General features: G+C 34.3%; 1 protein-coding gene across 1 annotated transcript in view; it reads right to left on the bottom strand.

Annotated features, from left to right (window-relative positions):
* The window catches only part of LOC150076274 (vacuolar protein sorting-associated protein 37A-like), a 186,457-nt gene that overhangs the window by 123,030 nt on the left and 45,670 nt on the right, over positions 1-17,757 (bottom strand). Inside the window, exon 3 of the mRNA XM_090387453.1 lies at positions 4,875-4,989. Coding sequence (XP_090243579.1) covers positions 4,875-4,989 — 115 coding nt within the window. The remainder of the gene's footprint in view (positions 1-4,874; positions 4,990-17,757) is intronic.

Here is a 17,757-nt window from a genome sequence, read left to right as displayed (position 1 = left end):
TGATCCTGCTCAGATAACAAACAAACTGAATGAGTATTTTGCATCTACATTCACACGTGAGGAATTATTAAGGTTTGAAAATGGCAGAAGGTTATCAAATTGTAGCAAGATACTTAATGATTTTGTAATGGAAGAGAAATTGTTGAAGTTAAACGTAAGAAAAGCACCTGGGGTGGATGGGATCTATCCAGTTATATTAAAGGAGGCGGCAAAGCAACTAAGCAAACCCTTAGCCATAATTATGAGAGCATCCTTGGACTCAAGGGAGGTTCCCACGGACTGGAGATGTGCAAATGTATCCCCAATTCACAAAGGGGGATCGAAGGGTGACACGAGTAATTACAGACCAGTTAGTTTAACTTCTGTTCCGGGTAAAATAATGGAGTCACTGGTTAAAGATGCATTGCAGGATCATCTAGACAAGACTGCAGCAATAATTCAGACACAGCATGGGTTTGTTAAGGGAAAGTCTTGTCTGACAAATCTGATAGGATATTATGATGTGGTTACAAAGGAACTGGATGCAAAAAATAATTTTGATATCATATATTTGGATTTCAGGAAAGCTTTTGACACTGTTGCCCATGGAAGACTATTGTACAAATTGGAGCAGAATGGTATTAAGGGTAAGTTGCTACAATGGATAAAAGGATGGTTAAGTGCGAGGAGACAGAGGGTGGTAATCAATGGGTGCTGCTCTTCTTGGACTAATGTTATTAGTGGAGTCCCACAGGGTTCGGTGTTAGATCCACTGCTGTTTTGTATATTTATCAATGATATTGATGAAGGTATATCAGGCTTAATGTCGAAGTTTGCAGATGATACAAAGGTTGGCAGGGTTGTTAATGACAGTAATGGAAGTGTGCTACTGCAACAGGATCCAGATAATTTGGGCAGATGGGCTAAGAAGTGGCAACTGAAGTTTAACCTTGACAAATGCAAAGTACTGCATATGGGTAGAAGTAACCCCAGAGAAACGTACGAACTGTGTGGTACTACACTTAAGGTGGTAGAAAATGAAAAAGACCTGGGAGTAATTGTGCAGGCAGATATGAAGTTTTCTGAGCAATGCAGACAGGCTGCCAGGGCAGGTCATGGGGTTTTGTCAATGATATATAGGAATTTTGCTAGCAGGGAAAAGGAGGTGATTATCCCTCTGTATAAGGCAATGGTCAGGCCACGCCTTGAGTACTGCATACAGGTCTGGAGGCCTCATTTTAGGAAGGATGTAGATTTACTTGAGCGTGTACAGAGAAGGGAAACAAGATTGGTGAGGGGAATGAAGGGATCCTCTTACGAAGAGAGGCTTAAGTTCTGCAAATTGCAGTGGCTGGAGACTAGGCACCTGCGCGGTGATCTGATTGAGGTATATAAGGCCTTGAATGGGTTGAGCACGCTGAATTCTGATGGGATCCTTCCACTTGTTCAGATTACGAACCTAAGGGGGCATAAATTCAAATTAAGAAAAGACAGATGTAGAATAGATGTGCGGAAATTTGCCTTTAGCCAGAGGGTGGTTAATTGCTGGAACAAACTTCCATCTGTCGTTGTGGAAGTTGATAGGCTGAATAAATTTAAGGAGGAACTGGACAGGCATTTGGAGAGAATGGTGTAATTTTTTTTTTTTTTTTTTTTTGTTGGCTGATGCTGCATAAGCTCATACATTTGCTTTCTTGCATCACATGCCACTACTACTACTATTTCGTTGTTTGTCATTTGGTTTTTAGGAGCATCAGCAACTAAGGCCATATTGCTCCAGGGATAATGCGGTGGTCATTCCCTGAGCTTTCCACATCCTCCGTATTTGGTGGTCGTGGGCTCGAACCCCGGTCTAATCAAAAAGCGTGTGCTATGCACTGCTGCTCTTGCCCACCTGGCTACAGAGACGCCCAATTTATTTCGTGTCCCCTCATATATGTTGTCTCAAAAAATAGGAAGGATGCCATCAGCATTTAGTTTACGTAAAACATTTTGAAAATCTCCACTCAATTTACAGAACTGAAGCCTTTTATGAATACCTTTTGTTCCCTCCTCCACTGATTTGCCATTCTCTGCACCAATTATAAACAGATTTACATCCTTCTAAATGAGCATTGCATACAGCTCTTCCAGACCTGTAGGCAATGCTCAAAATGTACCCTAACCACTGACACATCAATGGGGTAATCACCTCCTTATTACTACTGGAAAAATTCCTGTATATAACTGATAAAAACCGATAAGCTGTCCTAGCAGCCTGTCTGCACTGATCAGTAAACATGTCTGACTGCACAATTACCCTGAGATTTTTCTCATTCTCCACTACCATGAGTGTGGTACCACACAGTTGGTATGTTAACCTGGGATTACTGCTACCAATATACACTACCATGCATTGGTTAATGTTAAAGTTCAATTGATGCTTCTCAGCCCATCTGCTTAATATGTGATCTTGTTGTAGCATATTCTGATTACTGTCATTAAGCACCCTTCCAACATTTTTTTTTCCATCTGCAATTTTCAACATTAAGCCTGATATATACCTTAATCAATATCATTAATAAATACAGTAAGTCCCAACTTACATAAGCCCGAGTTATGTAAGTTTGGATTTATGTAAATTTTTTTTCACTCAAATTTTTTTTTTTTTTTTTTTTAGGATTGTAACATTTAAAACAGTAAAAAAAAAAAAGTAATCAATAACGTTTTTCTACTGTTACTTATTCTCAGTGGTGCCCACAGAGAATAAGTAACAGTAGTCTTCTCTACTAGAGAAGCGTTACTTATTCAAAGTAGTGTAATATCTGGTATCTCTGGGAATCACTGCTGATATCCAGATCAAGAGTACTAGTTTCTCTTGTTGCCTTGCTAAGATGCTGGTGTAGAAAATAGTCATCAATAAAATCCTAACTCTACACAACCAAGGCCAGAAGAAAAGTTCACTGTAACTGTTTCATTATAGCCAATTTACCAATGCAACAGCTAAAACAATGAATAATGAACAATTTGTGACAGAATTCAGGCTCAATCTTCCACTGCATGATCATACACTGCAAAATTGACCCAGGACAACAGCCAGTCCTCAGTGGAGCTAATTACCATTTTTAATTTGCTTGATACAAAATGGCCACTTCTAATCTCAAATTCTCTATATACTCTTGTATCTTCAACTAATTATTTAAAACCATTTTCTATAATGATATAGTCAATTACGCCTTTTTGTTTTGATCATATTACATACACAAAAAATTTGTGGCTATTTTTATGCCATGTTTGTAATTAAAAGTGTGGCTTGCACAAAACTCTAGTAACTTTTTATTACTGTTAGGTTTAGCTTTCTAAATTTTCATAAAATATTAGCATAGATATGCATTTGTCATTATTACCATTCTTTCTTTGTCATCAGTTTCTATTGCTTTTTCTGCAATATTAAAAACTCTTCTTGTTTTTATTTATTTTTTAAGATTCAACTGAGCTGTATGCACAGACAAATTTCATTATACATTCTATTTTAATTTGATCAGGCCTTTGAACAGCATGTCACACAAACAAGTAACTGGGTCAGCCAATTTTTTAATGGGAGATTATGAAAACTGATAAAAAGACTGCATTACCTCAATGAGGAAATGGGAAAAAATTCTCACGAAACAACTGTGAACTTGTCAATCAATTCTTACTCTAATAAAAATAATATTTCCCAACAAATTAAACTTTCTTCAAAATTATTAAAAAATTGAATGCTATTGCTACATCCTTTTTTCATTGTATTTACTTTCAGAATAAATTAGTTTAAAATTACTGATTAGCCATACTTCTCCTGTACATTCATCATCTCAATTTCTGTGATATTTTCTGTTCTATTTCTTCTACTAATTGCACCTTCTTGGCTGCTTATGTTCTCCATTCAACTGATATGAATTTCAATTGCTTCAATCAAACATGGTAAAAAGGTTTCAGCATATAATGTATCTAAATTTTTAAAATGATTCCCATATTGGTAGTCCATCCTCATTCAATTAGTAGCCATATAGTTGGCTACCTATTAAGAGACTAGGAGAAAAGTGAAGATTAAGTCGAGACCTTCAGTCAGTACTGATTTACAATTTATTGAAATATTTTTTAATTTATAACATTTATTATTTAAATGAGTTTAAATCGTATGAAATAAGGTTGTACAGTAATTCTGTTAAATGAAATGAAAACTAAAGTTGTTTCAAAATACTGATAATTTAGATCAGTAATCTTCTTCAGCTTTGATCCATCCATCCGGTGCCTAAGTTTCCCTTGTTGCAGATTGCTGGATTATAATTAAATATGAATTTCTTGGAAACAATAAATGAAAAAAATTAAAATATCTTTTGAATTTTTCTCTGAGAAGAGTAAAATTTGAAAAATTTTTGAACTAGGTCATTCAGCGCGGAACTGTATAAAAGCAGATCCCACCCCTGATGTCAGAGAATTTTTTCTTACATCAGAGCAGTGTTTCTTAACCCAAGATCCACAAATTAAGAAACTGCTCTACGGACTGACACACAGACCACCAGCAGTTCGTCTGTATATCAATCAAAGATTCGTAAAGTGATTCTATTTTTCTATAGTCAATATTTCTCTGCATTCATGCTACTTTTAATAAAATCAAAAGGTGTATAAAATATAAGCAGTCCACATAACATTTGTTCAATTGAAAGGTGATCTACAGCACTGGAATGGTTAAGAATTACTGCATTAAAGTATCACATAAGAGTGACTTTAAAGCATGGGGGTTTCACAACTAAAACAAATAATAAATTCTTTATACTATCTTAAAACTTTGGCATTATTAAGCATGGTTGAAGCAATCAAAACTTTTAAATAATGATGTTGAACAGATGATTTATCTTTGTTAAATTACTCACTGCAATAAGACCAGGTGAACCAACAACATTCTGAGCTTCATCAACCCATGGGTGACTAACTGGAGGTGTGACTTTCACAACAGGATTTGCATGGGGAAAACTAGGAGGCATATGTCTGTTTCATTAAAAAAATAAATAAATAAAAACATATCATTAGAATAATAAAAGAAGACAGAACAAGGTCTGAAAGAAATACCAGTTGTCTAATGATACATTATGAATTTTGAATCTCAGAGCCAATATTATAATAGAAACATTATGTAGGAGAAGAATATCCGAAATCTAGTCTAACTACATCATTTCATAGGACATCTGATAAATCACGTAATTTTAGAGTGAAGGTCTCGTGCTACAAGTGATATAAAACATTATTGCACAAATAGGACGGGGCCTCATTTTGTCTGTAGCCATGAGAAAGGTGACCAGATTTTCAGATACTGAAATCAGAACAAAATGCACTCCAAAGAAGAAACATTTGGACATTAAGACCACCTATAAAAGTCAGAATAATGCAATTTTCACTGCCCAGGCTCAGGGCCGTTTTAAGAACTTTTGGGCTGCCCGGTGAATTTCCAAATGTGGCCCCTATTCAGTTTAAATTCTGTTCTGAGTCTGAGACTAAGAGAGACCCAGAAAAAAATTAAATTTTTTTGTGGGTCTCTCTTAGTCACGTTCTTAACATTATTCATATTCCTAACATTTTAATATATATAATATATATATATATATATATATATATATATATATATATATATTGTTAATTTATAATCACAAGCGAGAATTAAATTTGTTAATTATTTTTCTAAATATTAATATTTTCGGCACTTTAAACTATTTAAAGAAAGCCAAAAACATTATTCATATATCATTACGTTCCATGTTTGCAGTGCTTTTGACCGCAACATAACATATGGGACAGAGGGTCTTTTAAAAAAATTATTTAAGATCAACAAGTGAGGCCTCCAGTAGTAGGCTGAGGCACCTGGAATCCACCAGGTGTGCCCATGTCTTAAAACATGCCCAGCCCAGGCTTCTCAAGGACATTCGAATATTATAATTATTTTGTGCATGCTAAAATAGTGCACAAAAATTCTAATCCAGGTACAACAACATGTTTTATATAAGAAAAATATTTTATATTAACTACAAGAATCCAAAAATCAAAATACATTTTACATCAAAAAATAATATTTGAAATATTAGGAATTACCTCATAACTTCATATCTTCTACTCTCCAAATATGTCTTCATGTCTTCTACTCCTCATACTCTCCAAATAATATTGATTAAAATAGTTAAAAACAATTTAAAATTTAAATGTGTTCTTCACTCCATGCTCATGGATGGCCCCAACACCCCCCAGGATCACACAGCAGAAGGCCTCAAAAACCCAACCCCAGACATATCAAACCACCCACAAAACTCAGAATAATTGAAGACATTATGTAAATTATACTATATCGTAAAAGCAAACTTAAAAGAGATAATTTTGATACAAATGTGGTGACGAAATAAAAACCAAATTACATAAATTTCCTCCCTTAAGTGGACTAAGCTTCGACTATTGTCTTGATCACAGGTAGGAACAAATTGACACAAAGTATGTGTGTGCTACGATACTAATAGGAGATTAATTGTTATTGCACATGCGTGCAAATGACCATGAATCAGAAATGAGGTACGGCCGTCGAATGTTAATAGAATTACTGTGTAACCTCATTTTCAGGGTTTCATCACTTAAAAGTTTTGTTTAATTGTGCTGAAAATTTAAAATCTTGGTTTTGTCAAACAAGAATGTGAGACCTTCATTTATAGCATGGAATGCTAATTCTGTAGCTGTGGCATGAAACGCCCAGACCGACACAGCATGTTGCTTTAGTCTCTGGTCCAAAGTACATCTGGTCAATCCTACATATGTGGAATCGCACTCGTCACATGATACTCTATATACCATGTCATGTGTTTGTGTAGGAAAAGAGGAAAAAACAACACAATTCCTTAGTATGGAATATAATTTCTGTGACAGTTTTGCCACTGCTTTAAATTCAGTATTTCTGAGAAGACTTAACTTGCTTATACCAATGATCTATTAGATAGTATGAATCAGAGCTGTAATACTCAATATGTTCTACGTTGATAATAATATTAGTAAATTAATAAGAGGAGTTTACCTCAATATAGTACGTGGAACACTTCCGTATGATACCCTCCAGAAATTAAAACGGAAAAAACGAAAAAAATCGACAACTTACCGGTACATTAAAGTAAAATATAAATAATTAAAGTAAAATATAAATAATTAAATAATCAATTTAACACAATTCAAAATCAATTCAAAACAATTAAAATTCAAATTAACGCAATTAAAAGAATCTAACGAAAATATTCAAAACGATTTTCCTTCCTGAAGCTGACAATGCTTTTCGACCGACTGTCGTGATCACAGGAATGAAAATTCCTGTGATCACGTGAAGCATTGTCAGCTTCAGGAAGGAAAATCGTTTTGAATATTTTCGTTAGATTCTTTTAATTGCGTTAATTTGAATTTTAATTGTTTTGAATTGATTTTGAATTGTGTTAAATTGATTATTTAATTATTTATATTTTACTTTAATTATTTATATTTTACTTTAATGTACCGGTAAGTTGTCGATTTTTTTCGTTTTTTCCGTTTTAATTTCTGGAGGGTATCATACGGAAGTGTTCCACGTACTATATTGAGGTAAACTCCTCTTATTAATTTACCAATGATCTATGTATGGAATAGTAATCAAGTATTTTTTGTTAATTCTGTTGCCAAGTCCTGTACTTTCAACCCTGTCTTTGGCTTGTATTTTTATTCGGTTGATCGTCATAAGAGGATATTCTTTATTCAAGAATCCAGTAAGTAGTTAATTCATCAATTTCTGTATTTTTTGTTTCAAGATTATTTGTAGGCATTAAAAAAACTGATTAAATATAATGGATTTTTTAAATGAAAACAGATGGTAACTATCATGGTGAGTGGAGGAACATCCCAGTGTTGGTGAGTTTGAGATAAATCTTGAATAGTGTTTTCTCCCTCTCTTATGAGTGTGAAATTTAGGAAATTAATAGTCCTAGTCCCCATATGTTCAATTTCCAATGTAAATTTCAAACTTGTATAAATGTTGTTAAATGTCTTTAAAACATAATTTGCTGTATTATCATCCATGATAAGTATTCATCTAGGTACCTCCCATAATATGTAATATGAACGAGAAACGGTGATAAATGTATCCACTCAATTTTGTCTAACTAGATCTCTGCTATTAGGCCACTAAAATTTTGTCCTGGAAAGAAATGTAGTTCACTTCTATCAAAAGTTTAACCAAATCAAAAATTTCTTTTTTAGGTAACTTGGTCTGATTAATGGCAACAGTGTCATAATTCAATAACTCCCAAATTATGTCTAATGCATATTCTACATTAACATTTGTATATAATGAAGTAACGTCCAATGAAAATAATTTGACATCATATCCAATCTTGTGATCTTTTAGACTACTGAATAAGATATCGTAGTTCTTGATAGTGAATTTCAGCACTTGTCTAAACGTTTTATGTGATACAGATGTATAGCCAAGGGTGAGAATACAGAGCTTTTATAGGAGACTATAGGCCAAATGGGTTTATCTAGTTTGTGGAGCTTTACCAGTCCAAAAAGAACAGGTACATTATATGTTCTAGCCTTAAGCTGTTTTAATTGGGCAATCAAGATATAATCATTTTTACGATATAAGGTAAGAGATTTATTGTATTGATTGGCAAGATTATTAAATATGGTGGTGTCAACTTCTTGGTAGGTAGAGCTGTCAGTTATAATATAACCCACTTTATTAATGTAGTCTGTCTAATTAAGGACAACCACCATATTCCTCTTATCAACCCTCTGGATAACGATATAATTGTTCTCTCGTAATTTCCGTAAGGCAACAATTTCATATTTATTTAACTTCGGTAATCGTGGCATGTTAGAGCTGTTTATAACTCGTCAGTTTACCTGTTGAATCAATAAATCTTTTTGCGGGATATCCCTAAGAAAAATTCCAAACCCACTATCAACTGTTTTTAGGAAGTACATGCAGTGATAAATTATAATTTAACCCCTTCTCTAAGAGAGAAACTTGATGTTCCGATAACGCGTATGAGGAAAGGTTCGTAAGTGGAAGTATCACATGTTGTTCGAGTGGGGGAAGTTGTGCATGAGTAAAATATGGATCCTGACCATGTGCGGGCATGTTGCAGTTCGATTGTGTGGATAGGGAGTGAGCAATTTTGCTGGCCGTTCTGGTTTTGTGTAACCATGTTATTCCCATGTATGGAAATGGCAGGTGACACATTGCCCCCACGTGTAGCGATATCAGTTGTACAATGAATTCGATTAACACTCTATAACATTTGTAATTTGTTAAAATGTCTGGTTTGTATTTCAGCTGCCAAAGCCTCACAACATCTCAAATCTAAAGATACCTTCAGGACCACCCAATCATTCGGATGTAAATGTTTCTTTACCCTGCTGCAAAGCAGTTATACTTGCCTAAAATATTTATTTTTAACTGCAAACCGTGATTTCAAAGCGAGGTTAATAATACTATGTGAAATGGCAAACAACAGTCGGTTTATACCAGGAATCTTCTGATTAAAAGTGACTCTTAAAAATATTGTCTTTTTGAGAACATTGTACCAAAATTTGCTAATTGTTTTTCATTATTTTAATCAATATTATTTGGAGGGTATGGTGTAGAGGACATTCTATGAAGCTATGAGGTAATCCCTAATATTTCAGATATTGATATAACATAGGATAAATTGAGTCTTTGTAGCTCTTGATTAGATATTAAGTAAACCCGAATTTTCTATATTACATTGACTGTTCAACCACTTCTCCCTCTCCATTCTAATAATTCACAATATTTTAAACTTTATGACACACAACTTGTGTGTTCGTATTGAATTTTATTGAAAATATGGGGGATTTTTTGCATAATTTTGTGCATGCTTACATTAGAATGACAGTAAGATACTTTGCGCAGAAACATCTTTTTCGTTTTTAAAATATTGCCTTTTTGGGAACATACCAAAATTCACTAAAGTTACTTTTAATCAGAAGATTCCAGGTATAAACCAACTATCATTTCCCATAGTATTATTAAACTCGCTTTGGAATCACAGTTTGTAGTTAAAAATAAATATTTTAGGCAAGTACAACAACTTCACAGCAGGGTAGAGAAACATTTACATCCAAATGATTGGGCACTCCTGAAGGCATCTATAGATTTGAGACGCGATATATATATCTATCTATACATTAAAAAAGTTTTCCTCCTAGTGATATTTATTCGAGCCAATGGGAGAAGAGGGCGAGGCAATTACGTCACTACAATTGCAATTAATTATTGAATTTGTAGTTTACTGCAACCCCTCCAACTTCACCAACCTCATGCACATGATTCTCTGTCTAACATTTGATGTTCCATTGTAACATTTTTTCGTTTATTAACGAATACAGGAAGCTCCAGAGTTTGAGTTTTTTTTTCCCAAGTATCAAGTATCAACAAAATCGAAAATATGAAGATTAATTGCAAAAAATGAATGTTAAACATTCATTTTTTGCAATTTGAGAGTTGAAATTGCAGAAGTTGAAATTTTGGTTGTATAACTAAGCTATTTATCTCTCTAAAATGTCATTTTATAATGTAAATTGTATTAGTTACCAATTCAAATCATTAAACGCACTACACTTTCATCGTAAATCCCACATTTCAAACCACGCACATAGCTATACAATATAGTGCACCCCGCTTTACAATATTAATCCATTTCAGAGAGACCATTGTATCGTGAAAATATCGTAATGTGAACCCAATAACACATTGTTCTTTAGTTATTCGTTCTAAGACCTCTGAAGTTGAAATTTCTGCTGTATAAATAAGCTATTTATCTCTCTAAAAGGTCATTTTATAATGTAAATTGTATTAGTTACCAATTCAAATCATTAAACGCACTACACTTTCGTCGTTATCATATGTTCTGTTATAGAAACCAATTTTGAACGGCTTTGTGATATTTTTCTAAAGCACATTTCTGGAAGTCACAACCATAAAACAATAAAAGTGCAAGCAATCATAAACGGATAATAAACTCAATGTTATTGTGATTTGCAAAAATACCGATATCTGGAATTGTGTGGGTTTTTACGTTATTAGGGTGAAATGTGTTTCCCCTTCACTGCAATCTTCAATCATATAAAAAACAAATTTTAAAAATCTTCTCTTCATTTTTTTTTTTTTTTTTTTAGCTTCGTAAACTTGTTACTCCCCTCGAATTGTGTTAATTGCAATCTCACTTGCACATATCGTTAGTTGCAATTTGTGCATGCCGTTAAAAAATGCTTATGCATGCTATCGTGAAATTTATAAAGAAAAGAGAAGAGATCATCTTGGAAACAAACACCTCTTAAAGCATTTCTGAAGAAGATGGCTCCTTGTACAACAAACCAATAATGAGTGATCAATGAGCGTACATTTAGTTAATGATGAAGAATAAACATTTAACATTTGTTAAGTCAAATAATTTCTTTAAATTATAATTTACTTGATTTTACAGGCTATGTTTTTCATTTCTTTGGATAAATCAATCATTGTTTATACATAAACTAATTAGCTAACTAATTTCATTGTTGAGAACGTAACCCATGTTTTTAATATTGTCTATGGGAATAAATTCCAGCTTTATGAGTGCACGGTAGGAACGAATTAACTCGTAAAGTCGGGAACTACGTGTATTGTATATATTTGTAAATACTGTGGTTTAGTATTTTGTAAATATTTTAAGTATTTGTATAGTTTATAAATATTTCAGTTAAATATTTTAGTCCTGCTCTTTCAGATGCAACAATATTCCTCTTGTATTATGGAACCCGAAGCAAAAGGTCTTTTCCTAAGTGACCTATGTAAACGCAGGTAAATAATTACATAGTGACATTGGCTGAAGTCCAGGATAGTATACACCAGCAGGCAGTTCAATGAAAGCGAGGAAGATGGCAATAATTGAAATGTGAAGGCACCTCTCTTTTCTGATTGTTTTGTGTCATGGGGAGAGGGTTATAGCTCAGGCAAGGTGTTTATGCCTCCATCCCATTTTAAAATGGGAAAACGAGTTCCAATTTAAAAACAGTGGCAAATGTGGGGAAAAACACCCTAGGCATATCAACCTAGGATGAGTGGGGAAGCAGTGGCATCTGTCAATCACTGCTTTGTTCCTGTCCATTTGTCGAAATATGGGAGTCAACTTGTCAATCACTGCTTTTCCAATGTTTTGCTTGCATCCATCGTTCTGGAGATTTACCATGATATTTATTTGACCTTGAGAATGCTGCACACTACAAATGCACAGGTAAATAATTACATAGGTCATTCCTGATTAGATACTGACCAGTGCATTTCGACAGGTGCCTCTTTTACGTAGAAAAGATTTGGCTTACTCCGTATACCTCTACATTTTACATAGAAAAGCATGCGCAGGGGTGGGGAGCAAAGCCCTCTAGTATATATTATACTAAATATATATTATAACTAACAGCTCTACCTACCGAGAAGTTGACACCATCATATTTAATAATCTTGTCAATCAATGCAATAAATCTCTTACCTTATATCATATGATTATATCTCGATGGCACAATTAAAACAGATTAAGGCTAGAACATATAATGTACCTGTTCTTTTTGGACAGGTAAAGCTCCACAAACTAGATAAACCCATTTGACCTATAGTCTCCTATAAAAACTGTGTTCTCACCCTTGGCTATACATCTGTATCACATTATAAAACCGTTTAGACAAGTGCTCAAATTCACTATCAAGAACTACGATACTTTATTCAGTAGTCTAAAAGATCACAAGATTGGACATTACTTCATTATAAACAAACAATGTAGAATATGCATTACATAATTTGGGAGTTGATGAATGAAGACACTATTGGCATTAATCAGACCAGGTTACCTAAAAAAGAAATTTTTGATTTGTTTAAACTTTTGATAGAAGCGAACTGCATTTCTTTCCAGGACAAAATTTATAAACAAATTTTCGGGTTGCTGATGGGCATAAGCTCAGTGGCCTAATAGCAGAGATCTAGTTAGATAAAATTGAGTGGATACATTTATCACCGTTTCTCGTTCATATTACATATTATGGGAGGTACCTAGATGAATACTTATCATGGATGATAATACTGCAAATTATGTTTTAAAGATATTTAACAACATTCATACAAGTTTGAAATTTACATTGGTAATTGAACATATGGGGACTAGGACTATTAATTTCCTAAATTTCACACTCATAAGGGAGGGGGAAAACACTATTGAAGATTTATTGTAAACCTACCAACACTGGGATGTTCCTCCACCAACCATGGCAATTATCAGTTGTTTTCATATAAGAGATCCATTATATTTAATCGGGTTTTTAATGCCTACAAACATTCCTCTACTACAGAAATTGATATCCTCTGTTCAAGAATCTACTTATGACAATCAACTGAATAAAAATACAAGCTAAAGACAGAGTCGAAAGTACAGGACTTGGCAACAGAATTAACAAAAAATACTTTATTACTATTCCATACATAGATCATTGGTATAAGCAAATTAAAAGTCTTCTCAGAATATTTAAAATAGTGGCAAACCAACACAAAAAAAAAAAAAAACAGAACAATTCCTTAGTATGGAATAATATAATTTTTGTTTTTTCCTACAGAGATACTTGACCTGGTAAATGGAGTATCATGTGGCGAGTGTGAGTCCACATAAGTAGGACCAACCAGGTGTACTTTGGACCAGACTAAAGCAACATGCTGCATCAGTCCAGGCGTCACGTGCCGCATCTTCAGAATTAGTGTTCCATGCTATAAATGAAGGTCTCACAATCTTGTTTGACGTAACCAAGATTTTAAATATTCAGCGCAATTATACAAAACTTTTAATTGCTGAAACCCTGAAAATGAGGTTACACAGTAATTCTATTAACATTCAACAGCCATACCTCATTTCCGATTCGTTGTTGTTTGCACGCATGCACAATAACAATTAATCTCCTATTAGTATGGTAGTACACATACCTTGCTGTTGCAACCTGTGGTCAAGGCAAGAGTCGAGAGGCTTAGACCTCTTATGGGAGGAAATTTACATAAACTGGTTGTTATTTCATCGCCACGTTTTTATCAAAATTTTATCTTTTAAGTTTACTTTTACGGTATAGTATATTTGACAATGTCTTCAATCACTCTTGAATTTTGCGGGGGGTTTGATATGTTTAGAGTCTGGTTGGGGCCTATGGCTGAGATCCAGGGGTGTCGGGCCATTCATGAGCATGGAGTGAGGAACATTTAAATTGTAAATTGTTTTTTGATTATTTTATCAATATTATTTGGAGAGTATGGTGTAGATGACATTCTATGAAGCTATGAGGTAATCTGTAATATTTCAAATATTGATATAACATATGATAAATCGAGCCTCTGTAGCTCTTCGTTAGATATTAATTTAAAAAATGATACCAGATAATCCTATTCATAACAATACATCGTGTTTTTCAGTAGATCCTATTTTGTGTAGAATTTCTGTTTTTATAACAAAGTTAAAAAATTTCCAAACAAGCTGATTTTTACTCGGAAGCAATTTTACTCCTTTATCTAGTTTATGTGGTAGGAGGAGATGCACATAAAGAAGCATAAATTTAAATTGAGAAAGAATGGCTGCAGGATAGATGTGCAGAAATTTGCTCTCAGCCAGAGGATAGTTGATTGTTTGAACAAACTTTCATCCAGCATTTTGGAAGTGGGTAGTTTGAATAAATTTAAGGAGGAATTAGACAAATCAATACGTTCAATGGCTTGGTGATGTAGGAAGGGGGTGGTGTTTTTTTTTTTTTTTTTTTTGCTGATGCTGTATAAGCTTGCATCCTTGCATAATTTGCCAATACATGTTCAAAGTAAATAGTACTTCCATATTGGCATAGGGAATATTAATTGAAAAAAATAATAAAAAATAGAAAGACTGGCAAAGTCTTAAGTATGGAAAACACCTGGGTTTGAATTCTATGTCAACAGAGGAAACTATTATCAACTTTTTTAAAATAAGGCCACGTTAATCAGTTAATTGGTTGCATGATTTTTTTCTCCCACAATCTCCAGTTTTTCATTCAACAAACCGACCAAAGAGCACAAGCAATTACAGACACAATATGTAGATCTGTTGGAATGGGTGCAAAAAAGGAAAATGAGACTGGTGAAGGAAACAAAAGAGTGGTCTTACTAAGAAAGGCTTCAGTTATTCAAATCGCAGTATCTGCAAGGTGATTTCAGTGAGATGTTTAAAGGCTTTGAATGGATTGAACAAGCTCAATGATGATGGCATTCTTCCTCTCTCAGATTACACACAAGAGGGGACATAAATTGAAACTGAGGAAGGATGGTTGCAGGATATGTGTGCGGAAGGCTATCAGCATTTGGATGGTTGTTGGAACTAACTTCCATCTGTTGTTGTGGATGTTTGAATAAATTCAAGAACTAGACAAATTATTGGAGGGGATGGATAGGTGATGTGGGAAGGTTTCATGTAGCTACCTATCCAGCTAAGCTTTGAATTTCCCTAAGCTACCAGCCTCATGATTGAGGCTGGTAGTTTAGGAAAATTATCCTGTGGAGGCAACTTATTCCAAGTCTGATAGCACTCTATTTTAATTATTCATTGCCATTTGTTCAGTAATAACAAAAATAACTGATTGGGTTTGAAGAATATGAAATCAGCATCTTATAACCGTAGTCCACATTAAGATGGAAGACAAAACATCCAGACACCAGCTGTTGGGGGATGAAAAATGGTAATTTTACTGTCCTTTTTCTGTCCATGTAATTGAGTGGCAGCATTTAAATATATTATAGGAATTCAGATAATAAGCTATATTTAGGTATCTAGTGATATATCAGAAGATGCACTCCTGATTCAGGCCCAAGATATGAATCATAAAGCACAGATTGTTTTGGTTGAACGGGAGGTGTTTTCATCAGGCGAACGAATTGCTCGACTATATTATTCACAATTCTGCATATGTTCACTAATAGAAACCACCCAAAGCTGATAAGAAGCCAGTAAGCTTTGAAACAGTTTGTCCCCAACCCTAAGCCATAAGGTTGAATACATTGGTTTATACTCTAGATCAGGGGTGGCGAACGTATGGCATGCGTGCCCAAAGGAGCACACACAATTCAGAACTTCCCAAAAAAATTTCAAACCTCAAACAACATCAATCCAAGAATCCTCCTTGAGTCGCGACCTGTGCATGCCCATTCTCTCTGCCATGCATGTAATGATGTTACGGCATTCAATAAATAGCTGTATTCATGCAGTAATTTGTTTCTGAACTAGCCTGCACTCCAACCCTGATGTTCAGAGTATGGGAGCAAAGTTTACCCCAGGCTTACACTACACAAGAATCCTGGATCCAGGATAAAGCATCACCAACAGCATGGTCTGATGATAGGTATCGGTAAGATTCTGAACACACCTGCAAACCAACCCTGACATCAGAGTATGGGAGCAAAGGATTGGAGATTATTTTTCATTAATTCCCATAAATATTTTAATTGCTATTTGCCTTTTACACATTATTCAGAATATCAGCTGAATCAGCAAAGAAACAAAAACCTTCAAGTGAAGAGAGGAGTAGCAGAGAATGTCAAGAATCTTGGAGTGAAAGATTTGGTAAGATTAAGAAGGATAATAAAGCATTATACATTTTGTTATGAAATAGTTGTGTGTAGGACTTCCTCCGTAAAGCGGCTTTATGAAACTGTTCATAAACAGCTTAGCAATAAAAATAAGCACGAACAAAAACAATACATTTCTTGAGAAATGAGCACGAGAAAAATTCAGTCATGTGTTTAATGTAATTTGTTTCAGGTAGTTCCATATTAGTTGTTGTTATTTAGAGATTTCAAAGGTTATTGCTCACCCACTCAGTGGTGGGGAGTATATTAAAGAAGCATGGTTAGAATCTGTTCCTTTCATTTTTGAAAATATTTCAGAAAAGAAAAAAAATTATTCAATGCATTGAAGATTTGCCTGCAAGTAGAAACACAGTTAAAGAGAGAATAATTAAGTTGGAAAAGAATATAGCAAAACAGTTAACAAAAGATTTGGCTTCATGCAAATTCTTTTCTATTTGTCTTGATGAGAGAGCACTGTCACAGTATCAGCTAGGCTAGCCATTACTGCTTGATTTTGTATGGGTGACGAAGTATGCGAAGAATTGATTAACACAGTAACATTACCTGGAAATACCAGGGGGGGGCTGAAGTAAGGCAGTTATAAACTGTCTAATTGACATTATTATTACTAGCCACATAGTGCAAGGAAGCCTGAAGCTTATGCTGCACCAGCCAAAAAAAAAAAAAAATGGAGCGAATGAGAGAGAGAGAGAGTCAGAAGTAGAAGGGAATCACCAAGAAAGAGAAGAATGATGATAACCAGCACAGGACACTGGGTGTGCCAAGCCTACATTCACCATGAGCCCCTGGGACAGTATTAAGGTTTCAAAAGCAATTTCCATCAAAGCCTATGGTGCACCCAGTATAATTGGTAGAGAAGATTTTGTAAATCTATTTGCAAAATATGTCGGTCATACACTGGTAGGCTTTCATTGCATCATACAAGAGAAGGCTTTGTATGCAAAAGCTGGTCTAAAGGAACTTAAAGATGTGATACAAACTGTAACCGATGATATTAATTTTAATTTCTTTGCATTCTTTTAAAACAAAAGACAATTTCAGAATTTATTGAATGAAGCGCATTCGATGTA

The sequence above is a fragment of the Mastigoproctus giganteus genome, chromosome 13, assembly GCF_048544385.1.
Source record: "Mastigoproctus giganteus isolate SK-2022 chromosome 13, ASM4854438v1, whole genome shotgun sequence".
Classification (NCBI taxonomy): Eukaryota; Metazoa; Arthropoda; class Arachnida; order Uropygi; family Thelyphonidae; genus Mastigoproctus; species Mastigoproctus giganteus.
The sequence above is the reverse complement of the archived record's forward strand: the minus strand, read 5'-3'. Positions and strand labels throughout refer to the sequence as shown.